We start from the raw sequence: 27,854 nt of genomic DNA, 5'->3' as shown, positions 1-27,854 counted from the left end.
TCTGTAAAATAAATCAGTGGATTGAGGATGGAAAGCGAAACAGTGAGTTTCCTTTGTTTTTCTTTCCTACCCAATGCTTATTTTCCCACTTTATTTTACGCAGCTGGTGCCTTTGCCGCAGTGTCCGTGGCCACAAATCTGGGATCTGACAGGTTTGGCCTATGCTCTAGACATGTGTGCATGCATGTGTGTGTGTCTGTGTAAGTGAATTGCTTCCACTTTTACGGCGATCCATTTTCTTGCTCTTCCAATTCCGGACCAACGGGAAGTGCGAACAGATGAGCCGTTGTCCAACATGGTCCGGAACGGATGGCTAAACTCTATTTTCATCAATTTCAAGCTTCGTTTATTAGATGATAAGCAGTTTGCAAATGTTATCTAGAGACGCGTGTCCGCTCACACCATCTTTCGCCGGGGAGATAATATTCCAAACCAAACGCTTATGAGATCATACAACTGATCGTGTGGAGAAGACACTTTCGTAGCTTAAGCAAAGTAAAATAGAACACAGAAAGGAATACTTTGTCTGTTAAAGAAAGAACCATATGTCCGGTGTGTTGTTTGTTGCCGTACGTGTGGCAGGAAATGTGTTTCCTTCTCAAGCATCACCGGCCGGCCGCTTGCCCATTGGACCCAAAACCGTGGCCCAAAGTGGCTTGACATTTGATCGCGTGTCTGCCCTTACGGATTGCAGGAGGAGCAAAGACGATGTATCTTTTTTTGTTGTGTTGTTGTTCCAACGGAAAATATACCTAGGCAAGTGAGTTGTTTGAAAAGCAAATACAGCTTTAGCGGTTCTGATTATTTATAGGCATGCAGACGACCTAATGCACTTAACCATTGAATGCACGTAAAGTGAGAACAGCGCTGCATTTGCACACAAGCACAATGTGTAGTGCATCTTCCGGAAATGCATGAATGCACCGAAATGCAAAGCTGTTTGCTGCAGAACACGCATACAAAGGGAGAGTAACGTCTTTGGATGGGGTCTGAATTTTAATGCTGGAAGGCTGGTGGGCCAGTTAACATGAACTTAATCTAAACGCAGTGGGTGATGCTCGAGAACTTCACTTGCGTCAGAAATTTGCTCTTTGCGAATGAAGCGGGGGGGGAAATTAAACATGAATCATAATCATTTACAGTTTTTTTTATTTCAAATATTGCAAGGAAACTCCTTCCCATGGGGTGACAGACACGTGTCTGTTGCGTGGTGGTCCAGAATTAGCCAAACCAAGTTAATTTTATTCTGCGAACTTAAAGTTGATTCATTCAGTGCGCTTTGCCGCCTTAAATAATAACGACGCATGATTCATACATTCTTCAACATAGTCAATCTACTACAGGATTTAAGGGTGCAGCTTCTACTCTCCACGGATTACCAATTTTTAGACAACCCGTCGAGAGACAAATTTGGCTTTATTGCATCCCCCCCCCCCCCCCACAAATGAAGAACTTCCTTTGGTATATGAGAGGAAGCTCAAGAATTTTTCAGCTCTTGCGTGACACGCTACATGCGAATTTGTTGCGCTCTCAACCGCCCTTGTGCACAGTACTCAGTGGACCGATACATAGACGCGTCATTGTTCAAGTCCAATAAAATACAATCAACTCCCTAGAAGCCGTGAGGGAGATGAGCAATTTTCATCAATTGTCCTACCATAAACGTTGTTACGCATACGGTGACGGCTAGCGGCTGCCTTAACTGGCCTGCCAGAATGTTTGTCCCGATAAAATTAGCAAAACCTAAAAGTTGTACGCTGTGCAACAATAATAGTGATCCTAATTTTCAGCACTGTCGATATTGTCTGTTTTTGGGAAATTGGTTCGTTCCAGATGTTGGAAGGTGCAGCAATCATCCTGCGGGAAATTGCCACAACAAGGTGCGGTCGTCGATAGGTAATGATTCTTGGCAAATTTAGAGCGAAACAGATGTGCCACAACAGGCACATTCCCATCTCTGGGCAAGCGTGAAACGGTGGATTCGTAAGTGAATGAGCAAATAGTTTCGCTACAAACTTTTGCAAGCTACCGATGATCTCAAGCACTACTTTACTCCGAACGATCAACCTTCCGATTGGCAATATATAAAAAAAAACTCCACATCGTTCAGCACACATCTGTTAGCGATGAGTTTGACAAACGAGTTGTTAGTGCTTTTAGGCCCGGATCAGAAAGAAATGACGTAAGCGAATAGCTGTGTGGCGAGTGCTCACGTCATCGTGGCTGCTGGTTCTTGTACGATGGAGCATTAGATCACTGGACACAACCACATCCAGTGCACTCCGATTGGTTTAGTATTTGCACAAAATGATCGTGCAAATTATTGCTTTTTATTCGTTTTTTATCGAACGAGAAAATTTATCGACTAACCCACAGACCACAGACGAACGAATCGAGTTAAGTGTGGCGCCGAATGTTTATACTTCTTCGCGATCGACACGTTCACCTTGAGAAGGAGATGTCGACTAGCTTCAAGTCATTGCAATGGTGTTCCACGCAGCTGCTCGGTCTACTATCGATCACGTTTTAGTTTGCTGCCGGTGTGTTGGTGGTCAAAGCGCGCGATCAATCGTGAACGTGATTCAAACGTCCACCCGTACCAATGACAGTTAAGATGATGAGGCGGCCACATTGTATATCTTTTTTTTTTGTTATTCGGTATTTGTCCCGACGCATTCCAAGCACGCCCGCCCGTACGGTTTGTCGTGCACATTTGCGTGTATGCCTTAACACAACCGTCACAATCGCCGCTGATAGAAATGGTTGTAACACAGCTGTGCCGTACAGGGTGCAGTTGTCGCACCCTGTTTCAGGGTGCATCGCATGCACGTCACGGTGGTGCACGGATTGTACAGCATCTTTCTCTCTCTTTCTCTCTTGCAATCTCGCAATGTTGTGCTTCGGAGTTCGAACGATATCACCCATTGATCGGGGTGGGCGAATGGACCGAATGTGGATGGGACAATAATGGCAGTGGTCACACTACGGCAGCTGCACTTTGTTCCTGAATTAGGGGTGTATCGTTTGTTGAAACTGCGAGGAAACATATAGGGAAGACCTGGTTGGACTAATTGTATTTGAATTTTTGGTCATGGTTTTGCAAGCCTTGTAAATCAGCACATCATTGTTCCGATCGTAAAGAATTGATACATTCAGAATTGATTTCATGGTCCTGAAAATGGGTTTAAATGATAAATTGTAACAATTGTAGTATGTACAGTTACTTCATTCTTACATACATTTGTAAATACAGTAGAACTTCGTTTATCCGGGGTGCTCGGGACCGGACTGATGCCGGTTTATCGATTTCCACGGATAATAGCCCCTTAAATATCAAGGTCTTTTATGTATCTAGAAAAAGCGTATATATGTAGTATCTATATACTATACTATGGTAGTCCTTTTGATGCTAAAAATGGCTCTGGATCAAGCAAATTATTATCAAATAACAATTAAGATTTAGAACGTAAAATAAAATCATTTCAAACACAGTGGAGCGCCGATTATACGGGTACCTTTTATCCGGCTGCCCCATTATCCGTGCAGCTCGGAAGTGACAGTTCGCAAGGCGAATTGAAATATTAAATCCAAAACCTATGATGGTAAGAAATAAAAGATTCAAAAGGGAATGATATAATTTGCTCAAATTCGAAATAAAAGAACAGATTTACTTTGCAAAGTGTAAATAAGGAAATTAACATCTAGCTTTATAAAAGTGTCTACCCATTACACACTAAACACAACTATTTATCAATAAAAAGAGTTTGTGCATATTATCCGTGATATTCGCTTATCCGGTAAGGGCTGAGTCCTGATGAGCACGGCTAATCGGCGCTCCACTGTATATCGTTTGGTGACAATTTTAATCATTTTAACCAACCTGACATTAGTACAAATGTTGTTCACCACGGTTAAAGAGCTTTCAATTTTCGGCGCACGGTTAATCCGCTCCCGGATAATCGACGTTCGACGGCTCGACGGATGAACTCAAATAGTTGACATTCGTTACGAACGTTTATGGAACGAACGTTTGAAATGAACTGCTGAATATCTTGAACTATAATGAATAATCGTTAGGTATTACTTTGTAAAGAGAGTTGAAATTTGGTAAGGGCACCTTAAGAGCTTTTATTTCTATCATGCTCTCTTATTAACAAGAATGCCCTATATTCTCGGCCTTCGGGAATGGTTTCTGGTATCAGTTTGGCATAATCTAAACGCTGCTTGAAATCATATAATTTCCTGTTCATTTGCGTATCATTTGGATTTTTTTTATTCTTTTTTTCTATCAAAAATAAATTGAAAAAAACCCATACAAATCAATAAAAAGACAAACAGAAAAACCAGTTCTCCTTGCGATCGACCTTTTTTTTGTGAACAAACTGGACTATTGTTCTGCTGTTGTTACTGTTGGTATGTATTCGTTTTCAGCCTTCACGATCACTGCTGAACGCGCATATGCTCTTAACATGCGCGATCGAACGTGACAATTTTGTTCAGACCCCGGCCCCAAACCATCATCCAGCCGGGCCGCTTGCCCGGAGCTGATGGGTCTTATGTCAACGTGGATGACGATGATGTTGATGATGATGAGGGGTTTTGTGTTTGGAATTTTTATCGGTGAATATTTAACATTCCAACTGTCACATTCGATCCGGTAACGGACCGGTGCTGGTGTTCATTTTAGGCAGCAGCTACATGTTCATCCGTATTCATATTCATTAACGAATCGTACAACGTATTTGGAATGGAAGTTCCGCGTTCGTGTGTCTATTGGTGCTTTCGCTTTCGCTCGGAAGACGCTTGGTTGTTGGCTGATTAGCGACAGTGGTTAATTTGCATTTGCAGTGAAAATCAAAATCCATACGATGGATATCTGTTCGCTTTCTCCTCGTCGTCGAATCAATCGAAAGGGCTTTAAAATTATGAAATATCTTAACTTTAGTTTGAAGTTAAATATTTCACGTAAAATTGGAACGGAAAGATAGATAAAATAAGGTCAGCACAGTATGACGAGACACGGGGCTGGGTGAGGTTGTAATCAAGCAAAAGGGTAACCAAGCAGACCGGTACCAGTTCGTACAGAAATGGAAAAGTTGAAGCCAACCAGATCGTCATGAAACTGAAAGCTGTTCAACAAGTTTGATCCTGCAGCCGATGTAAGCAATGCTACGATCACGCACACCCCAGTCGTACACGTTTGGAGCGATCTTGGAGTTCGGAACTGGGAAGCGTGATGAGTGTATACTTCGGGTTATATGCGATCCTGCGGTATCCCCATGCTACCTTACGCAATTGGGAAAATAATTATACTAATCATAAGTGCCATACCGCCAGGCCTAAGAGTTTACCGCTAGTCATCAAAGAAGGAAACCATCCTTTGCATATCGCATCTGGAAGAGTTCTGTAGCACACCTTCGATGAAAATGGTTTATATTGTTCGAAGCCGTCGAAATGGATTGTTTATAATAGACATTAATTTAATTGCCACAGGGAGTAAAACCTCGTCGACCGAGTGCTTGTTTTGCTGTACGAGACATGTAAACATTCATTCATACCTGGTGCCTGGTGGTCCGCGGTGCGTAATCTAAACAACGCGACGTGCATAATCGGCTTCGACTCTGGTGCCAGGCTTCGACTACAGCAATTACGCAATCGAATGCTCCTTTCATTGCGTCATCTTACATACAACCTTTTTTATTTTTATTTTGTAAGAGATTATACTCTTGTGTTCATATAATATGGCGGGTTATCTTTATATGTTCTATTGAAGCAAACTTCTTTATTTTATCATGCTTAACTAACAATCTTCATAAGGGTCTATATTTGTATTTCGAAGTTTAAGTTATTTGAGAGTAAAATTCGCTTGTTTCTTACCAGTTTAAAGAAGCCATTTGGAAGGATTTCTTCGTACCAGAACACATTGCTAGCTATCGACTTTCCTTGATCGCTTCTCAGTAGGCAAGGTCGGATGTATCGGCAGCGATACATATATGCGTCGGTCTGTGAAGCTTAATGGTGGTTTTGTCTGTTCCGTTTCTTACTCCGAGGGTATATAAAACTAACACTATCATGCATCGCGATGTTTTCCGCAATGGCGTTTGCAATGGTCGCGATCGACAAACCGTTTCTTGAGGACCGGTTTCTTTACGGCACGGTTTCAAATGATCGTCCCCCCGGGGGGGTTGAACCTGCTCGATCTGAGCATACCCTTTCAGCGATGATGTGTGTGTGTGCGTGTGCGGGTGTGCGTTTGAAACCCTCGCAGAACGTAATGTGCAATCGAGCATAAATGTGTCTTCCCTGTTTATGTTCAGCAAATGTCCGGTTCCCCGGTTGATTGGTCGTCCGGAACCTCCACAAAACTATGGGAATGAGATTGTGTCCACTGTGAACTAAGGGGTTGATTGTAAATACAAAAGCACAAAACAAAAAAAAAACGATCCACAACAATCGAATCTCGGGGGTAGGCCAGGCGCTTTGAACTTGAACTGCTAATGCCGGGAAGTGACGCCTGACAGGGACAAGTCTCCAGTTGTTTAAACTGTTTTGATACACATTGGACTGTCCAACAGTTCGTTAGGGTTATTCTTTCGTGTGGCGTTCGGTTAGTGGTTTCAATTAATTGGGTTTTATTTTCATTTTTCCCTATAAAGGCAATATGTTTATTTAGTTGATAACGCGTTTTAAATGATATTTGTGAAGTTTTGATATTGTTTCTTTCAAAAAAAAAATATCCGTTTCATTGTAGTTGCGTGTTCATCTTTAATTGGTTTCTCGATTAGAATTCGCTTCGCTAATGTTTTTTTTGTTTCCCCGTTGTGGAACACACCAAAAACAATGTTATCCGTTTATGTGGTTCTCACAATTAAAAGTAAATTTTGCTTAAATTCGGTAACCTCTTCCTGTGATTAATAGCCACTGGGTCGTGAATGTGAAACCTTGGAAATAATTTTTGCATTTAACAAACATAAAAGATGATTTAGTTGTTTTTTTTTTGGGTGGAAAAGTGATAAATAATACTTTTCAAAATATAAACAATCGTTTTCCTTTTTTTTTTTGCTCAGACTGTTAAATAAATATGTTTTTTCTGTTCGCGGGGTCGTACATCAAAGTTTATTTTATGGATATAAAATAAATTTTTAATTCACCATATTTGCATCCTCTCGACGCAATACGCATGTGAAGGATAGTTACGTCACGATCATTTTGGCTTGTTGTCTTTGTAACAAAACCAAGGCGCCGAAGTGGTAAGGCCTAGCGCGCATACTTTCTCCATTGACCCCTCTGGCATCAAAACCCGTGTCATCAGACGTACCAGCTTCTGCCTTTTGAAAATGGCCACGGAACCTGCATAATAATCTACCCGGATGCAATATGACCCTTGCACGAGTTGGGCGCCTTTTCGTTTCAACTCTTGCTCTCAACCACGGGCTAGAGTGGAATGTTTTAATCGACAAAGATGCGTTTTGTGTTTCACTTCGTGCCTTCAGACTGTGGACGAGTTAAAAGAGACAGTTGCGATGAGCCTCATCCACCGGTGAATGAGGTTATTACACTGGAGGTTAACGTCGTCTCTTTTCGTCGCTGAGTGTGGCTTTTTGTGACACAGCCACAGCAATCACTTTCCCGTTTTTATGCATCGGGCTCGGGAGATTCGATCGTGTACCGGCGGCACGGGTACGGCCCAAGATGTCTGCAATTTGTCGTACCCTTTTGTCCGGAAAGTGTACTGCGCGAATGAGCATTTGAAACCACACCGAGCCGCTAAAGCCCCCCGAGGGCACCGTATCCGAAGGAAATGGTGTGTTTTTGTTAGACACAAAGGAAACACGGGGAAAGAGAGACTGCGAGATGGCGAAGCAATCGATGATCGTCGTCGCCTGTGGGCAAGATTTTCATTTCAACTTCCTCTGCCATCCATCATGGTGGCGTTTTTTTCAACATTTTTCCAAATCACTGGCAAACGAAATCACACTATCGTCGACGAGTTAGGATTTTCCTGTGGTACATGTTTGGAGAGAAAGTTGCATTACCTCCTACCATCGGCACGGTACTTGTGTTGGATGTCATCATTCAAAGCAAATCCACCATCCCATCCATAGCCCTCCTTTCCGCGCTGAGTAAATTGTTTTCCCTTTTTTGGGGAAAAGTGACAAGACGTCTTCCTAGTGTGCATAACAAACGTGTTGATATTTGTACCGTGGTGGAACCTCTTTGGCAAGACTGGCATCGCACTGACTGTAACTAAAGTTTGTAACTGTTCCCCGTCTGCATGAACAACTCGTTTCTTGTTGCTGTTACTACTCGCAGTACATTTGTTCCACCGACTATCTTTAGCGGAGGTGTAGGTTGTTACGACTTCCAGCCATAAAACCGTGTAGCCTATCTTGGACGCGCGCTGACTGAGTGTGCTGCGTGTCCAATCTTGGTCTCGAGTGCGGTTTCGTTACGTAAACGGATATGAAGGCTCATCAACACCTTCTGCCCGATCCGCTCGTACATCGTATCGCGTGTGTTTATCGGAACCGCCACTGGATCGGAAGCGTTTAGTTGCGTACCTGACACTATTTCACTTTCCATTTCCATTAATTGCCGTTGATAGATGGTTAGTGGGAAGGCAATACGTTTGAGTAGGTAGGTGGACTACTCTCGTTGGTGCATTAGTCATGGTGGTGGGTGACGATAATGGTAGGTTGTCCGAATAATGTGACGTCTACATATTCCATCTGCTATATTCCATATTCCAGTGCTAGTGCAGTCAGCTGATTCGAATGCTTGATGTATTTGCCACCACTGGGAGATAGAGTCGTCTGGAAATGAGAATTTTGAGCTAAAAAGAAAAACTGGTTCAAGTTATCCGAATTGAGGAATATTGGAGAAGTTTGAGGACGATTTCATGCTCCAAAACATTTTCCTTTTTAATCATACTTCGATGTCTATTTCTGAGGTACTTCCCCAACTACACAGTAAAGCAAAGAGGACTGGCTTGTTAGAATTATCTGGCATAAGTAACATGACAAACGATGTAGACGTATTAGACTTCAATAGTTCATGATGTAATTACTTAAGTGATAATTGCTTATTGTACTGCAATTCTAAATACGTTGAGTTAATCACGTTACTCCTTATTCAAAGCACAATTTTTGGATGTTTTTGTCTGTGTCGCTCTCTGCGTGAGCTTTTGCTTTTCCCTCGAGTGATTGATAACCTTTCGTGAGGGTATCATTTTGCACGGACTGAACACGGCCGAATAGCGTTCCGGGTGTGGTGTGACTAGGTTTAATTTCATCAAACTTCAAGACCACTTTCTGTATCATTCGGTCGAATGGTCGAGGAACATGCACCATCGATTTATAATCCAAATTGAAGAAACAATCGTACACTAGAGGTTGTCTTGCCGTGCAGGTAAACGGATAGGGTTGCTGGAACGCTGTGTGTGTATTAAAAACCCCTCGAACTCGTTGATAATGTTAGTTGATGTACATGATGCGGTGAGTTTCGAATGCGGAACTTTTTGGTGCAACTATAGACATTTTGATTTTGACAGCAAGATGTCATAATATTTCTTAACGTATCACAACAAAACACACGCTTTATCTCCGCTCCTGGTAGACGTTTGAGGTTGAAGTGCTCTAGACATATCCTCTTGCCATGCCTAAGCTTAACTACGGTTTCGTGCGACCGGCGTCCGTAAACTTTGTCGGATGTTTTGGTACTGCTGGGGCAGGTTTAAAAAAAATACTCTTTTGATATGGGTTTTGTTTGAGTACTGCCATCTTGAATCGTCTGTGTAACCGTGAGTACTGCACCTAATAGCAGCTCCGTTACAAACCGTGTACGGAGCAGTAAACTTTGTACCTCACAGTTGCTACAGTCCAAGCACGCACTTGGACATATACGTCCAATGTTTTGCTGGTTCTTATCATGCCCGAAATGGGTAATGTTTTTACTGTGCACACGACGATACCACCTATCAGGTTTCGAATGCTTCCTGGGTGTGTGTCAAACGGTGAGGGTATAAAGTGAAAAGCTTTCCCATACCTGTGGTCAGAGTTCTTTGGTACAGCTTTGACAATGGACACCAACGTCCGGCTGTTGCTTTCGGTCAATCTTCTACTGCTGCTGGTGGGTTGTCTGCCCAACCTAGTGACAGCTCGTCATGCCCAACGTCCAAGTAGGTTTTCGCATTTCCTTAGTTATCTAGAATCGATATGTCCTAATGTGTAAATTGTACGTACACCAATTTGCAGAATGTTGTCCACCGAATGAGGTACTCCTCTGGTGTCCGCCGGTCTGTGAACCAACGTGCGACAATGACTGTGTACCGACGCCAACCGGCATCCCGATGGAGACCTGCGTGTGCAAACCTGGATTCGTGCGTCATCATGGACATTGCATCGAAAAGTGCGAATGTCCGGCACCGTGTTATTCAACGGAACCACCAACAGAGTGTCCACCACCGATGACGACATCGAGACCTTGTGCACCAAGCTTCTACGGTGTGAGCCGCACTGGTGGTGATGACGTCCCATCGCCCAGACTACATTATCCATCGAATGGTTTCCATTCGTCACGCTCATTCTCACAAGCCGGTCCGTACTCGATGATGTCGCAGTCTCAGAATCTCTCGTCATGCTCTAACTATCTTTACCGTCCGGTGAAACCATGTCCGCCGAAGCCAGTGCGTACAACGACCATGTCACCGTTTGAGGTGTGTCCACCGAATGAGATACAGGAACGTTCTCCAATCTGCTGCGAGCCAACGTGCACCAGCGATTGTGCCGCCGTACTCTGTAAATCGCAGCCTTCGACTGGTCCGTTGGTTTGCACCTGTGATACGGGATTTGTGCGACATGAGGGTCGTTGTATTCCACGCGACCAGTGCCCCGTGGAGGAACCGGTTAAATTTTGTGGCCCTAACGCACGTTACAGTCCTTGTACGCCGTGTTGCCAGCCAACCTGCGACAATGATTGTAGCAAGATCTTCTGTATAGCGGCATGTACGGGACCGCCAACCTGTGTCTGTAACGAAGGGTACGTGCTGCACGAGGGACGATGCATACTGCCATCCCAGTGTCCTCGAAAGTGCACACCAGTATGTCCACCGGGTGCAACCCTAGTACCATACAGACCTTGTTGCATTAATACTTGCACGACGGATTGTCGATTAGTACGTTGCGCCCCAACTAATGACAAAACACCAACCTGTGTGTGCGATGATGGACTAGTGATGCACAACAATCGTTGTATTCCGCGTGAGCATTGCCCAAAACCCAACCAACCTACTTATGGGTGCTATAGTGGCAGTCACTCGAAACCGTACTAACGTCTCTGATGGATAATTGAAGAACATTGTTTTTAATAAATTATATTTCTAGCAACAAGATACGCAACCGCTTGAGTGCATTTTATGTCTTAACACTGAGAAGAAATAGTTTGTAAAAAGTTTGCTATTACTACACAATAAAAAGTACTTTAAGCTTAAGTTAAGTTATATTCTCTCAGGCTCTATAGCTTCGTGACTAATTTCTCTGTTTTTTTTTTCTTCCTTCGTTCCGTTTTAGACCTGGCACAAGACGTGCTTCAAATGTCACGAGTGTGGCATGACGCTGAACATGAAGACGTACAAAGGATTCAACAAACTGCCGTACTGTGAAGCGTAAGTAACCATTGCAACTTTTGTGCTTATGTACCAGCGACACACTACCCCTTGCTGACGTTGTTTGGACAAACGAAGGCGATACTCGGGTGTTGCCACATGTACACATACACACACCCCGCCAGTGGAGATGCCCTTGACTTGTCTGATATTGTCCGATGCATCGGTCCGTTCCAGAGCACCCGCACCGATGATGGGGTTTTTGGTTGGTTGTTTTTTTTCGATTTTCTCGGTCCAATGCGACCACTTTCGTAGTGCCTTCCATCGTGACGGGTACATCCCACGGTGGTAAGCTTGGTCACTATTTATAAACATTTCGGACGCCACGGAATTTGGTGTGTGTGGTCACCATAACACGTTCGAAGCGTGTCCGTGGTTACCCTGTGATCGAAGGGTTTTTGAGTTGGGGAGGTGTTGCGCCAGTGCTGCATAATAAGAAGCATGCTCCTGGTAGGTAGGTAAAACCTAGTTCAAGGTCTTTACGATGGAAGTGTGCAAGAATATTGCCCTTTTTTTGCTCGTAAAGAATCGTTCTGCCTACAGTTATATTTTCGGAAGCTAGCTAAATTCGCCTATGGCTTCCCGTGTGTGGGTCAATTGGATTAATAAAACACGGGTCGCTAAGTTTGTGGTCGTATGGCCACATTATGTGTGCGCAATGTTTTTGAAGTGTGTCTCAATATTTAAAATGTTGAAATAAAACAAAATAATTCCCAGCCCCTTGATGGTCTGCACAGACAGAAAGAACTTGTTGCATCGCATCATTCACCATCGAAGTACTTAGTGTTTGAGTGAGGGTTTCCATTTTTTTCTTTTTTGCCCGCTTTAAATACACTGCTAGCATCGGTGTTTCTGGTCTCAATTTAATTTCTCCCCAATCTGATACCCGCAATATGAAATCCGATACTTGAAGCCTGCACAGTGAAGGGTCAGGCTTGTAGCTGTTGCTGCTATTATAGTACCGCCGTGTGTTTACCGGTGAATCTAAAAACCCCACCGAAGAGCAGGGCTTCGAGTGCGCTATCGATATCACAGGCACAGGCGCTCACGCGACTATTTTTATCGATGGTCCGTGACGGTGTCGGCATGGGTTGAAAGAATATCCGCTCAAAAACCATCGATACCTCGACCTTATTCTGTACCGGTCTGGCCGGGATTATCCTACTCCGTACTGAAGCTGAGTGGCTTAAGAGCTTTCGGAACCAGAACACTGGATGGTTATGCTTGCTCCGTTTTGATCACTCGATTTGTTGTTGGTAAGCAATCGTGATGTTTCTGTCTGTCGTGGGCTCATCTGAGCATAACGACATCCAAACGATCGTGTGGCTTTGGCTCTCACGGACGTCAAGTGCTGTTCTTGGGTTTTGTGTGATACACGATTGGATGTCGAGATTGGAGATTTTTTTTGTTAATAAAATAAGACATTGGGCAAGAAATGTGATGAGAAATTTGGTTTTCTCCGTTGTATATTAAAGAGCAGTTCTACATTGAACAGCCTGAGTGACTCAGTTGTTGTTGTTGGAATGTTTTAGAGAGACTTTGATTCCTCAGGAATTCTTTCGCCTCTTGGGTCTGAGTGACTCAGTGGCTTAGTGTTAACTGCGTCAGAACGACGAAACCGGCACCAAATCTCGGACCTCTTTTATCGTACGCGAGGCCAGCTACAGGTTAACAACGTGAAAGAAATTGAATATTTGCATATCAAGATACACTCAGATTGTAGTGCCCAAAAGAAGAAGTTACATTGCATTGTACGCGCACTGCTCACAAAAGTTGGGCTCATATCTGGAGAAAGTTGTTCGGAAAAAACACCAACTCTCTTATGACTTTTCATTACACCCTTACCTTATCATTAGACAGAGGTGGATTGTTTTGCCACCTGACGCTGACGGTAGCACTATAAGACTACTCGTACATGAAAAATTAGCCTGTTAATGTAGGTCAGGGGCTCAAGGGATTTTTTCACCTCGGGTACGTCCAGTTGTGTGGAGTGCGATTGTATGTTAGATGTTGGTTTTTTTTTCTTTCTTTTGGATTGCGCTTTTACTTTGCAAATTATGGTGTTTTTAAATTCACCAGTCTCACCTTCGTTCAACAATCACGCCAAGAAAAAAAAAATCCGATTGTGACTGGTGGCTATCGCGTGAGTGCTGTGTAAGGAAATTTGACGTTTGATTTTTCACGAATATGCGATACCGGCACAGGCGAAGGAGGTCACAAATATGCTTTAAAAAATGCAAACAGGTTTACAATTGTCTGGTTTTATGTTTTTTTTTTGTGTGCTGGCATTCAAACAACCGTGAAGGTTAACCCATTCGGCAACATCATTGTACGTAGAGGAATTTAAAAACAGGCACATTGCTGTGGGCCGCGGTTTTTTCGGGGTTGCTTTCTCCAAAGGCACACCACTTGTTATCAGAAGCGTACAGTAAGGTTCTGCGGACGGATTCAGATAGGTTGGTTTTGGAACGTTAAACAGCACCGATTAACTTGCTAATACGCTGAAGGTATTTCCGCAACTACGCCACTGCGGAAACTCACTTGTATCGTGCCGTTTACGCCCTTTTGAAGTTCGCGAGGACGTTGGTCTCAACAAGCGCCACAAAACACTGACCGCCGGGTGCACGCTAATTACGTGAAATTACTTCATTCCATTTCGCCAATGCCGCGGTGTACCATCACGTGGCGTTAATTCCGCTAACAGTAAAGCGATATGCGGAAAGGCCTCCACCTTACTTTGCAAGCTGTTGGCACCGAAACGAGGGATCGGAATCGATTGAGACGAAACATTTAAGTAGTCAACCTGGTATCACCGCGTACCAGTGGTTACTTTTGATAAATGATTGGTAATGTTCGATTGGCCGAGTACACGTTCCGGGTGTAAAAATCGAAAGGTCAACTGCACGCCAGAAAGGAAGTTGGAAAAATAAATCATACATAGCTACTCATACAGCAGCAATGCAACGGGTGGGGGAGAAAAATATCACAAAACAAATGAAGAAATGTTTTATGCTATCGTCTCCATATCGCCTAGCTTTGAATGCGTTAGCGATTAGAGCAGGGCGGGGGAAAGAAATGAAGTTGTGCCGTGAAATACGAGCAGCTGTTTGTGTTTCTGCCGTTTGTGCGGCACGGAAAAAAGGTGTTGCAGGTCACGATCATGTTGCGATGAATTTGAGAAGAAAATAAAACTAGATGCATTCCAGCACGAGAGAAATGATTAAAGGGCATCGTGTGAAGCTTTCTACTTGGGGGTAACTTCTACCAAGACCACTATAGTGCCAATCTAAATCCTCCAGCTAATGGTGGAAAGGAAACAAAAACTCCCGCTACAACGTTGGTAAATATTTTACATCGCAAAACGGAGACTGATTTAACTTGTGACGACGACTGCCCCATTATCTTATGCCGACATGGAAGAAACCGCTCTGATCTTTGGGCACTGATAATGACAGGGTGGTCTAAGCGTGTGCAATAAACATAGCGCTCGTAATCAAGCTAGAAACAACTGGACCTTAAACAGTGACTGCGCCGCAAAACAGTTACCGTTGAATAGCCATCTATCTCTACTGGTTCACGCCGGTCTGGTGTTGGAGGTGTTTTGTTGGTGATAATCCAATTATTGAACCCGATCGACAGGGGTCCTCGTGTGTTTGGCTGTCAAATTTTGAAAAGGTTACAGGAGTCGGTTACTACCAATATAACACAACACCTCCACTGTCTAACGTTTGGTGTGTAGAGTCCAATTTCAAATGGGTCATTTTTTGAAGTAATCATTTTACGTGGCACACGACTGCTGCTATTACCAATCAGCTGAGCTGCTGCACGCGAAACGGTGGTGGTGGAACGTTCCCGATTTTAAAATGCCACCCCCAATGTTTTGGGGTTTTGCATTTGGTATAGACACCGGGAAAAGATTTGTCCTGTGGTGTAGTGGGGATGTTAGAAACATGGTAAGCCTACCCTCTAAAGTTCCTATCCAACGTCTTACCGGCAAGCTTGTATATCGGTATCACCTTCACGACGGCTTGCCTGACCGGCTGTAAATCTTGGCTGTCTTTTTGAGCTTAAGCATGATTTGCGGTATCGGTATACCGTTCGTGTTCGTATTTTGTTTCATTTCCCAAATGGACATTTGTTACTAGAAATGGGTCACGGTAGCACCCCAGAAGCTAACGGAACGCGTTTTTGTGGTGATGGTCTAATAAGTTTTCAAATAATTTAAACCCCTCCAAAGCTTCAAATGCTTTCGTTTAGCAATAGGTAAGTGTGTGGTTAATGGACCGTAGTTGGGTTAAGCTGCTGAATTGTAATCTGATGGCGTTAATCTAAGAAACTATGATAAATAATTATTTTAAATGTTATTGTGTTCGCGGTCCATCCGATTTTATAGATTTTTTACGATCAAAGTTCCATACGTTAGTTATCAATATTCTTTCATTTTATCAACCTTTGAATCACAACACATCATACAAAAACATCTTGCTTGTTGACGTAACTTGCCTTGAAGACTGGCTTTAATACATAGATAAAGACTTCTTCAATTTTTTTACTACAATACTGGAAAATAATTTTTGATTTCTTCTTTTTCGCTGAACACAATCAAACTAGGTTCATGTTGACCATGTCTATTGGGTGGTGTGTATGTATGTACTGAATCAATTTTTACCAAGACTCGAACAACCGGTAGCAACAAAGCGCCGAATCACAGATGAGATTCGATCGACGTTCCTGCTGTGTACTAGATAGATCACTTAGGCACAAGACCATCAGGCGATCCCCAGTTACTACTTGCTAAAAGGTGTATATAATCAAGATTACGTAACACATATACACTTCATAGCGCAGTAAAAAATGACCAACGTTTTATGAAAAAATCGTTTAACGCAAAACACAAACAAACAAACACAAAACATCGTCACAAAATTGAAAGTTTTGGTTTTAATTAAAATTAAATTTTGTTTTCTGAGATGTAAACTGTTCGACTTTTCTTCCAAGTTGTACTGAGCGATACTACCTCTATCTACTTCTACCATTTTTTATCATTCGCGCACGTGTCTGCTATTACGATTGGTACGATTTCTTGTGCACCTCGCCCTGCACACTGCATGCAACGGATTATTCCCTTAAGGGCAGCCCATAATTCATAGAAAAAGCACCTTCTTTCGTATGGTTTTCTAACATCATCGATGTATTACGTCTCGGTGGGGTTTCGATTTTCTATCTACATTTCAAGAATGTTCAATTCAATAGTTTGCCGTGGCGTATGGTGAGGTTGCTGGCTGACATTTTGACCTTTTTTGAGGTTGGGTTTCCATTTCGACGGAATGCTTCTAGGTAAAGTCTTCCGCAAGCCTACCTTTCACGAATGCCACACGAACAGCACGCGGCTAGTGAACTGAATGCGGTGAGGTTTGAGAAATATGGAGCGAAAAAGCATTCCAGCCGAGCTTTCTACCAGGGTTGTGGAGATGAGGTGCCGTGAAAGCGTCACTGATGGATTCGCTTGCCAACCGCCTTTGAAGCACCGTTTGATTCCCCGTTTGATGTGAGGTATCTGTACTAGCGCCTCCAGAGGTTGTATGACTTTGACGACCAGCACAATTTGAGCGAGGAGGTCATTAAAGTGAAAGTACCGAAGTGTTCAATTATGGAGTTGCGCCGCCTGATCGACGATCATGTCCTGGGTAGAAGATCGTTTCCGATGCATCATTCGTTAGTGATGCAAATGTGTGGTGCCTTAAGCTGCTGTACACGAGTACGTTTTTGTTGCACGTTTACGTACGTTTGTAATGAAGATTAAATGGCATCAAAACTGTGAATGATGAGGTAAGATACTTGGAAATGATTTTTGTTTTCTTGGATAGGTTTCGAGCACTTCTTACGAAAATTGAATTTATATTACATATATTATAAATACTGCTAACTTTTAACAATATGTCAATCAAAAGCCTTTCTAATTGTCAGACAGAAATTATGCTGACGTTATGAAAACTAAATTGATGTAATATTTCACATACGATTGTCCCACTGTGTACTGATTGTGTCCAAACTCCATGCGTTTATTTTGTAGATTGGCACGTTTCGGTAATCAGCAATCGGCGTTTTTTTAAATTTATCAGCTGCTGAACTGTTTACTGACCTAGCTGCTTGAATCCATTAGGGGCGATAATGGTGGCATGTGTTGTATATTCATGTGCGTCGGCTTATGACATCCAGTCGCAAACGTATCGGCGCTCCGTACGAAGTCAAACAACGCTCCACAACGAGCCGTTAACCAACAAACAAACAAATAAACAAACTAACAAAGTTCGCCATTCGCTCAGTAAAGTACATACGGTGGGAAATAGCCGTATGGGCGGGTACGTGATTGACTAACGAACACCTTTCGATGGCCGATTATGAAGTAATGACAGTAGTGACACAAAGAAAAAACAACCGCATCTAAAGGTGACAATATACAACAAGTATAGCTTACTAAATACGATAGAGACCGCTCCCGTTTGCGTTGATTGGTTGAATGTTGAGAAATTTATTGCCCCAGGTAGTTGATAAAATAGATGATGACACGGTGCTTGAATGCGATCCGCCTAATGGTGAAGTCACATCGTTCAGCTCGTGAATAACGCATGAGAAGATGGTTAAGCGAATCGTTAAGTGTTGTGTTCGATTTATCCATAATCAATAATTGCGATGACACACAGTGGCGCTGTGTAAGCACAGGCATGTTGAAGTTTGTTTTTCCTTTCTAAAAATAAGATTGTTTGTAAAACTTTCTGCCACAGTTCCCATTACAAACGGATATGATCCGCTATAAACAACAACCGTAACGTGTATTTTTATAGCGATGAACGCAAGCGCTTAGCATTAACTTCACTCCCAAACAAGTACAGGTAATACCAAAAATACACTACATATTATATTCGCATTTTCGCATACATGGATTCCGTGTTTTCTCGTAATGCAATTTTGGTAACCTTTAGTGAGACAAAATTTAATAAATTTATTGGTTTTAATTAGAAAACATAATAAAGCCAAATATTGTCTCATTTACTTCAATACAGTACAATAAATTCACTGAGCTGTTAATGGCAAAATGGACATATCAGTAAATCAACATATGTCAGCTGCTGACGTGTAACTCGAGAACTAAATATACTTAAATCTTAATCGTTTAATTTTATCTAAATCATGTAAAGCATATTTTTATCGACTGAATGATTTAGGTTAAACCTATATCTTAAACAGTTGTAAGTTAAGCATTTGTAACTTCAATAGTCAATGGATACGAACTTTCAAGAATTCGAAATTTCAATATAATTATTATTAACTTATTCAAGTTTCAGAATAATCATAAATCTCTTTGTGGTTTATAATAATTAATTTTATTAGCACTTGGTTAAAAAGCATTTTTTATGAATACTATCAATTTTAGATTTTACACCCTGTGACCCATCGGCTAAGCAATTAAACGATGTCTTCGCTATTCCACCGTACGCCGCAATGTTACTAAGCGAATGTTTGTTTTTTCCACAAGCTTTCAATTTTCTTGCTCCCGTGAGGGTCTTTTCGGTGCGGGTTTTTCTCACCCCGGTCCATAGGCTTTCGAGTGAAGTGCAGTTTGAGTAAGGAAAATAACGTTCCGGACCGCAGTGGCCAACAAAATATAAACAAATCCAACCATTTTTCTCTCAACCCTCCCCAATAAACAAAGCTATGAATCTCGTTACTGCTGCCTTGCCCTTTGATGCTTGTTTCGCCTCGACAAGTCAACGCGCTTTTAGTGTTTTCCACGAGCCGGTTGAGTAGCATAATCCATGTTTGAGCACGGTTTTTGGTGAGTTTGTGTTTGTGCCGCTTTGGTTGACTACCGTCCTTTTTTTTTTAGTGTATGCTCCAACCATGCTGCTTTTTGTCTGTCTAAAAACCAACCCTCCGAATGTCGCCGAAACTCCCGGGTGAATTCGCGAAACCAAGGATAGCCACTTCCGTTGAGTGAGCACAAAGTTCGATGCACTTTCGCGTCTTCCCTTACCGCTCGATTGCAACATGACTTTTGCATGGTTGCATGCATTTTGCTCGAGCACTGACTGTATTTCAATATATATGTCTGTGTGTTTGTGTTTGCTACTGCACTTCCAGTGGTAATCCCTGTTCCGTCCTCTTCCATCATGCACCGAAACATGCGAAATTCCAAATCGGATCTCGGATGTAAATGAGACGCGACAGAGAGACGCAGAACTTGTGCAGTCTCATGCTCCAGTTGATGATGGTGGATGGTGGTGCATGATTTAATAATCATCGTCTGGATCGCACCGTGCTGGGGGATTTAGGCTGCCTGACGCTCCGTAGCTGTCATGGGGTCTGGTCTGCTAGTTTGATCTTGTCTCCGTTAGTGGGAATTCGCGAACTGCATGCACCATCATTTTGTAGCGTTATGGGGCCGTTGCGATTCGTTGGAAATTTTTCGATTTCCGGCATGTAATTGGGCGGATTAAGCAGCGGAAAATTGTCTACGCTGTCGTGAAATGGACAAAATTTAACTCTAGCCTATCTGATGGGAAGAATTTATAGCAACTGTAAAATAGATTTTTAGATTTTGCGTTAATATGGAAGAGCTTACCAAGGGCTAGAACATACCAACGGGAAGATAACATCAGTAATGTGTTTACATCCCATTACATCGTGTTTTCTCATGTTTTGTTCCCTACCATGTACAAACATTCCAACTCCACTTCGAAACGCCGATGGGAAATGGCTGTTTACGTGTGTCCAATTTGGATCCGGTCCAACACTGTAGAACGTAAACCCCTTTTTTGGCAGTGGTTTTGTATATTATAAAGGGTGGACCACCAAGCAAATGATGGTTTCCTCCAGCACGGTGCTTGTGTCTGTGATCTCTGGAAGCCAATGTGTCGCATCGCGTACATTTTGTCTGCAATGCGGGGTGATGTTGAATTGACCTGGAATTTCGTGGTGTCGTCCATTATTGAAGGTCTCGACCTTTGGCGCCCCACGGTGAGTTTGGTTTCAAAAGCCTCCAAAGTTTTGTCGAACATTTCGAGTGCTCCTCAAGACCGGTAATGTGAAGCGGGGCGTTGAACTTTTGTCTCGACCTTTTGTCTCCCGATTGCTGCCTTCGAGGCATGTTTGGGAGGGGGGAGTTTTGGAACCTGTCACATCGTGGGATGTCACTGAACGCGAATGGCCGTTAATTGAAGAGCTTAGGGCTTAGGGGTCCAGACTAGACTATCCGAGATATTAGCTACGGGCGTTAAAACACACTGTCATCGTGATAGTTTTAGTGCGTGTTTTTTGAATGATGATCGCGTCGCGTGTTCCCGTCCCATCAATGTTAAGGTTTCCCGTCTAAAAACGAGCCACCCATAGCAGAGGTGGGAAGTCACTGCTGGTGACATGTTTCATTGAGGGCGAGTGTAAATTTAATTGAATCTAATTATAACCAAATGTAGCTCCGCCACTCGTACTGGATAAAACTGTCGTAAAATCAGCATTAAACTTTAAGCTGATCGTTCGGTCGTCTCGCCCATCCGAGATGTGTGTGATATGTTGCATCGCGTGCCCAGCAGCATCACACTTCACGCCAGCAATTCTCACAAATTCATGAAGATTTATTGGTTGACGGAATTTCTTGAGTTCTGAAGCAGTACAGAGCAATGAGCGAGGTGCACGCGGGTGAGGATGTCCACACGGTCACAATATGAGTGTGGGATCAGCTCGTCAAGTCGCCGTTCGTCACGTCCTGGTCCAGATCGGGTGTGGGTGAGCAGCAACCATACGCAATCAACGTGCGCGTCGGTGTACGCCACCATCAGGAAGTGGTGGTGAGCAATCGAGCGCTTCATTAAACCAATGGTGGCAACATAGACACGCACGCGCGTTTGTACGGAGTCGTGAAAAGAATGGCATTAATTCTTCCGGAAGCTGAAGCCTGACGACTCGGAAAGTAAATTTTTCTGCAAACACAAAACCGTAAAACGCGAGAAGACCATTAGAAGCATAGTTTCCCGTTTGTCTGTGCAGCGGAGAGTGGACGTGTTGCTAGACACGATAGTTGCTCGTTTTAGCACCCGTACACATCAATTTGTTTTTGCTACACACGGGATGGGATGGCGTTGAGCATAAACAACCCATAAACGAGCATGGGAGTGTCTTTCCGTACGAGCGAAACACAATTAACCACGCACGATTCCAAATGAAAATACCACTGTCCGGGAGTATTCTTGTAGGTGGAGGAAAAACAAAAAACAACTTCCCCAACAACCGTTTCGGCGATGGGGGATAAAAATAGGAGTTGATCCCGGCGCTAGCAGAAGTTTTAGTCCGATCACTTAACCACCTCATGAAACAACAGGCCGAACCTGAAGAAGGGTTCCCCACCGTACTCGAGCAGTCCACGATCATTCTGTGGACTCATCAGCATTGCAGTAAAGCTGGCAATGTTTCGATTAATTTGTGTTTGTGTATCGTCTAAAACACGTTGGCGCACATTACTTTCCGCCTAAGGGTTAAGCAAGATTGAAGCAAGATGGACAAGAATCGAAACAATCCATTTCCTCTGCGTAACATACACGCGCACGTATCTCGCGATTGGGAAGTTTTACACATTCCAAGATGGAATTTTGGTGGAAACGTTCGCTCGTACATTTCCGCATACCGTGGTTTGGTCGAATTAACGGTGTAAGGTAATGGCACACATATTTAGTGCTTTACGGGAACTTTATTTTTTCGTCGAACCATTGTAGAGATGGGCAAGAATTTTAATTACTCTTCACAAATTACCTCCAGTCCATATGTGGTGTATAGTGTGCTGGGTTTAAATCCCTTCTTGACCATACAACATTGGTGTGAAGACTAGGAACTCTATCCTAAATGAGCTCTTTACAGTGTGTTACATAATTGTAAGAGTTATTGGTTTTTGTTTAGGATAAATATCTAAACCATGCAACAACACCATTTCGCTCTGTGCTGTTAAATTTCTTTAAAGAAGTTCGAGTTTTTAATCAGTTTTATAATATTTTGATTAAACATTGGATTAAAAGTTATTATTTGCTCCACTTTACAAAAAAATGGTTTCAAAAATTGTGGTAGGAGAGTACAAAAAAATCCATATTCACTCGAAATTTGTAAAATTTCGTAAATTAGTAAATTTCACAATTGCAATCTTCCTCTAATTTTAAACTGGTTACTCATTTTGAAAATTGCATTATTTTATTTTACTGGTGTGTAAAATATGTTGATCTGTTACATGGAGGGAATCGTTTTATGATGATTAAAAATATAATAGAAATTGTAAACAACTGCAAAAAATATATGGAAAGACATGTTAGCACATATGTCGTTTACTTGAATTATTTGTCTGGTCAAGACGATAAAACGAATTCCTTGCTCCTTGATATGCATTAAGTCAGGGATGAGCAACCTTTTAGAGCTTCGGGCCACATTCAAAATCAAAAACTGGTTGGCGAGTCACATTGCAGGATGCATTGATATAATAATGAATGTAGTAAAGGTGCTTTTATCCGGACTTTTTCGAGCTAGACGTATTGCTGTATTTTTGAAAAGTAAATTAGGATTAATTTTTTTTTTTTGAGTGTTGTATTATTCGGGTAATTTACACTTTTAATTTTTAATAACATTTGATATAAAATTTACTATTATCTTGAAACTTTGAAGCTAGATTAATAAACCACCAGCTAGATTAATAAACGCACAAAACCACCTCGAGGGCCGCATGCGGCCCGCGGGCCGCGGGTTGCTTATGCCTGCATTAAGTAATTAAAAACAAAAATAAATTGAATGTTCCTCTTAGTGGTTGGATGATTTCTGTTTGCAGAAGATTACAAATAAGTTCTCTTATCAGCCGTATATAGTGCAAGTAAAGTAAATTTCCTACTGCATTTTAAACACGTCAAATGGTGACAGCAAAATATGGGACAATCTCCGGCAGACTCCTTTTACCTGTTGCGCAACGTCCATAATGAGGTTAGCCGTTGTATCGATCTTTGTTCTGGTTGCGCTTGAACATACAATGTTGATTGCCGGACTCCTTTAAAGCTTCATGCTCTGCCAATTTAATATTTAGAGCAAATTTATCTTCTATTTTTTAAATATGTTCACAACCAGCCAGACATGTCAAGCGTACGGAATTTATTTGCTACAAATTGACCAATCAGTGACCACCGTAAGGCGACAAATGAATGATTTGCTTCGCACGATTCTAATCGATAGGAATCACGCGCATTAAATCACCCATACGTAGCGTATGGTGTTCGGCAGCTTTGCCCAAAAATGGTCAACAGCTGGTAGACGTTTCTTCGTTCGTTCGGTACCGTGGTACCGACGGCAGGAGCATGTGATAGCGGAGGTATCTCAGCGCAACAGGGTTAAGTGAGCGTTAGAAAAACAGAAATCGAACAACGGTTGGTCAGCGTCAGTATGTTCGAGGTATGGTTTCTGGCACACTTTCTACGCGTTTTCCTCCAACCTCCCTCCTCCCAGCTTAAAACGGTTGATAAATGGAAGTTTCGGAAGGCCCTACGGAAGGTGGCGTCTAAGTTGCAAAGTAATGCACTTATATGGTCGTGTACTTTCAGGTTATCGATCGTCTCACCCGTACACAAACACCGCAACCTCCCACGTCACGAACGTATTGACCGGGAGCACATGTCCTATCGATTCTTCACTACTGTGTCTATCGTCAATGTTATGCTTCCGTTTTGCGGCTTTTATTTCATATTCGTCGTTCAATGCTTCGATTATTAATCACCATTGGAGGAGCAGTGATGAATGGATCGATCAGCATTTTCTTTCTTTACTACGCTAGTGCTCCTAGCTGCATCTAGCTATACGTTGCACACGGGGTATGTATTTTATGTTGCAACCTGCTCTCTGATGGCTATCGCTTTTTTCCAATATTTTTTTTTGTGTGCTGCTTTGCTTATCCTGTTCGATCGACAGTAAAACCCCTCGTTACAGACCTTCTTAACCGATTTGTTTTAGAAAAAAGGTTTCTCTATTTAGTGTGACATGTCGCTATATGGCGAAGCGAAACGAACTTCACATTGCAAAACGGTTGCAAAGTTTGCCCATGTGCATGCTAATTGTTTTCGAAGGCAATAGATTAGTAGGTCACTGTTAGTGGCTTCCCGTGTACCCAGACGAAACATTGATAGTAAAATGAGAAAGTACTGGCGTAAAAGGCGAAAAAAAATTGTCTGTCTCACGTTAGCGACTACAAGACAACAAATAAAAAAGATGGTGTAAACTGGATATTTGCTGTTGTTTATATAGATTTTTAACACAAATTATGATTTATTTCCAAACATGACTTAACTAATTCACATTACATTTTCTTTCCAAAAATTTCTATTATTCTGAAAAAAAGGATTACAGTACAAAATTATATTACAAAAATTTGAATAGTAAGAGAGTATTTCTTTGTGGATGGGATATTATTGAATAATTATATAAGTAAATATTTAAAATAATATAATTATAATATAATTCATATTTATAACATATTTTAATCGTTCTAACGAAAAGATATGTTAGAAAAGTTAGTTAGAAAGTTTTAAAAAATTAAATGAAAAAAAGTGTGCGATTATAGGAATTGCCACCACTGTATCGCTGATAAAGTTTATGGTTTAAATATTTTTACATGTTTAAACTTATTCTTTCGTTTGCTTTTCTCCAATAAAAGCAACAAAATGGCTTCACAAATCACATCCTTTTTAGTTTTAAAATAAAACACATCAAATCGAGCATAAAATTCATCCAATGAAGTTTGAAGTTGCATGATGCAATGGATGCGAGAGCACGACGATGTGGGTTGGGTTGGAATCGTAAAATTGATTTGTGCTAAATACAGCCGGCCAAAGGGGTTGTGGGGGTCGGAGGAGATGAACCGGGGGTTGAAATGGGGGTTCATCCGTTTATTTTTCCCCTTTCTCTGTGGCACTTTACCAACTTCCAGTCCGCGTTCTTTTACTCCATACAGCAGACCGCAACTGATTCCGTTTATTTATTATTTATTACATGCCACTTGCACACACAATCACACGAGCTCCTGTGTGTGTGCGCGAATGGTTCGGGAACTCTGTTCTATGCTACTTAACGCCCACATTGCATTTTCGGAACGCGTTATTTGCGTTGGTTGCCGACGAACGGCATCGGCTATCCTTTTAGTTATCAGCCGTTCGTTTACTTTCAAAACGCTGCAAACGCTCGAAATGTTCTTTTTTCCGTTGTCGAAGTTTTTTTTGTGTGTTACGACTACACCACAGCAAAACCCACTTGCATCATTATTCAATTTATTCCAATTCGTTGAAACAAATACTTACCTAAGTCTATGCCTGTCCCGCCTGGACGGAACATTGGGGCTCATCAGTTTGTTCAAAACTCTTCCGCAGCGTAACTCTTGCCGATACACTTCGGCCGTACTTTGGATAGCTCTTTTCACTTTTTTTCTGCTGCTTCTTTTCACGCTTCTGCTCACTCTTTTTATCCCGTTTCTTTTTTTACGCCGAAGAATCTGTCTGGCTTTGCCGGCCATCATCGTCTTTGCCGTCGACTGTCTGTCTGGATGTCTGGAATTATTCTCTCAATGGGCGTAGGGATGCATCCTACATGCATCAGTAAATCGCTGCACTAGCAGCTGCCTGGACCCTGCTACACCGTCCATACGGATGGGATTGTGTGTGTGTGTGTGTTCGGTATGCAAGTGCGTGTATCGGAATGAATGAAGACACCGGGCTGCTTTAGCCAACAATTAAGAAACCCTCTTCTTCTGCATAAGTGTGAGATTGAAGTGAAAAAAGATACTTTATTGAAGGTAGAAGAGAAAAAAAACGATAACTTCCCTCCTAACACAAACACAGCAATCTATTATGTTGCGTTTTTCTTAAAGAGACAAAAAGAAAACAACATAACGACAGCATACTGATGGATTTGTAAAAGAATGCAAACGTTTAGTGTTGCTGAGGGAGCAAACTAAATGCAGCATTAATGTTGTTTTATGCACGTGTATGCCACATTCGTTTCATCTATTTTGTGATCAAAGCCATATTTAGCATACGCGGAAGATAATGTTGTGTTTGAAAAGTTTATTCTTTTCTGTTTGTTTTGTTTTTTTTTTCTCTCGAGAAGATCTCTAACAGATAACATGTAAAACTTTCATAACTTCTTTTTTCTTTTGGGAATACAAAACAGAGTAGTTAAAATTTGCCATACTTTCATTTTTCAAGTACACATTTATGGATGGCTTTGTGTAAATTTATACCGGTCTAATCTTTTTGCTTCTTTTGACTGATTAAAGTATCTACAGTTTGTGCAAACATTTGGTTCTGTTTCATCCACTATTCACCGTACCACTGCAGCATAGAGAAGCTATTTTTGCGATTTCAGCACAAATGGGAGAGGATATCCGTCATATCTTAATTGTTCCGCATCGTCACACGAACGTGGAGCAACTTTAGAGAGACCCATTCAGACCGCTCAGCTTTCCAACTTTGTTTCGAATCGCCATGCAAGAAGGTTGAATACAACAACAAAAAAATGACGAAAATTGGCTAAAAATATTTCACCGGAAATGGAAGATGACGGCTTTGTGTCCCCTCACTCGTGGGGTTGTCTTTGCAAACTCTATGTGTGTGTGTGTGTGTATGTGTACGCCTGTGTCCCCCGCATCCAGGGGGATAAAATGCCTTAATGAATGAAGCTTCATTCAGCCGGCAGTAGACGAACAATCAACCATTCTCCAATTTATGCTCTCCATTGCCTGCGGTGTATGAGTGATGTATGCGCTAGTATGTGGGCAATGAATTGGTACGCCTATATACTGGCAATAGTAGTGGTAGAGAGCACCTCCATACCGGCGTAGTTTACTTCGCTAAAAGTTGGGGCGTTGGCGTTAAGAAGGCCGTTTAAATATGCATTTGTTTAAAACATCACACAGCACTAACGTAACCGAAGATAATGGATTTTACATACGAACTAAAAAAAAAATGGTTGAGTTAAGATGTTTTATTCATGCAGACGATTTTCTTTAGTGGAAGATGTACATGTATGTGTGTGTGTGTGTATGAAAATGTAAATTTATTGCATCATTAACATATTTATGGTTTTGTAAATTTAATATGTGCCACCATGACAAATGTATCATGTACTTAAA

The 27,854-nt window shown here is 42.0% G+C and overlaps 2 protein-coding genes across 3 annotated transcripts in view; both read left to right on the top strand.

The window, feature by feature from the left end:
- Window positions 1-27,854, top strand: part of LOC125771683 (LIM and SH3 domain protein Lasp) — a 48,447-nt gene that overhangs the window by 4,075 nt on the left and 16,518 nt on the right. For both annotated transcript variants that reach the window (XM_049442588.1, XM_049442587.1), the window contains exon 2: window positions 11,568-11,662. In XM_049442588.1, the coding sequence (XP_049298545.1) occupies window positions 11,568-11,662 (95 nt within the window). The remainder of the gene's footprint in view (window positions 1-11,567; window positions 11,663-27,854) is intronic.
- LOC125771696 (zonadhesin-like) lies at window positions 33-11,559 on the top strand. The gene is made up of 2 exons (XM_049442625.1): window positions 33-10,177; window positions 10,254-11,559. The coding sequence occupies exons 1-2, from the start codon at window positions 10,078-10,080 to the stop codon at window positions 11,327-11,329; spliced, it is 1,176 nt and encodes a 391-aa protein (XP_049298582.1). The 5' UTR covers window positions 33-10,077; the 3' UTR covers window positions 11,330-11,559.

The sequence above is a fragment of the Anopheles funestus genome, chromosome 3RL, assembly GCF_943734845.2.
Source record: "Anopheles funestus chromosome 3RL, idAnoFuneDA-416_04, whole genome shotgun sequence".
Lineage (NCBI taxonomy): Eukaryota > Metazoa > Arthropoda > Insecta > Diptera > Culicidae > Anopheles > Anopheles funestus.
Note: the sequence above shows the minus strand (reverse complement) of the source record. Positions and strands in the feature narration are given on the sequence as shown.

Bases quoted from the DNA above. Each gene is read 5' to 3' on its own strand.
- LOC125771696 (XM_049442625.1), top strand. From the start codon at position 10,078: ATGGACACCAACGTCCGGCTGTTGCTTTCGGTCAATCTTCTACTGCTG. The intron at 10,178-10,253 runs GTAGGTTTTCGC...ACCAATTTGCAG, and splicing joins TCGTCATGCCCAACGTCCAA to AATGTTGTCCACCGAATGAG.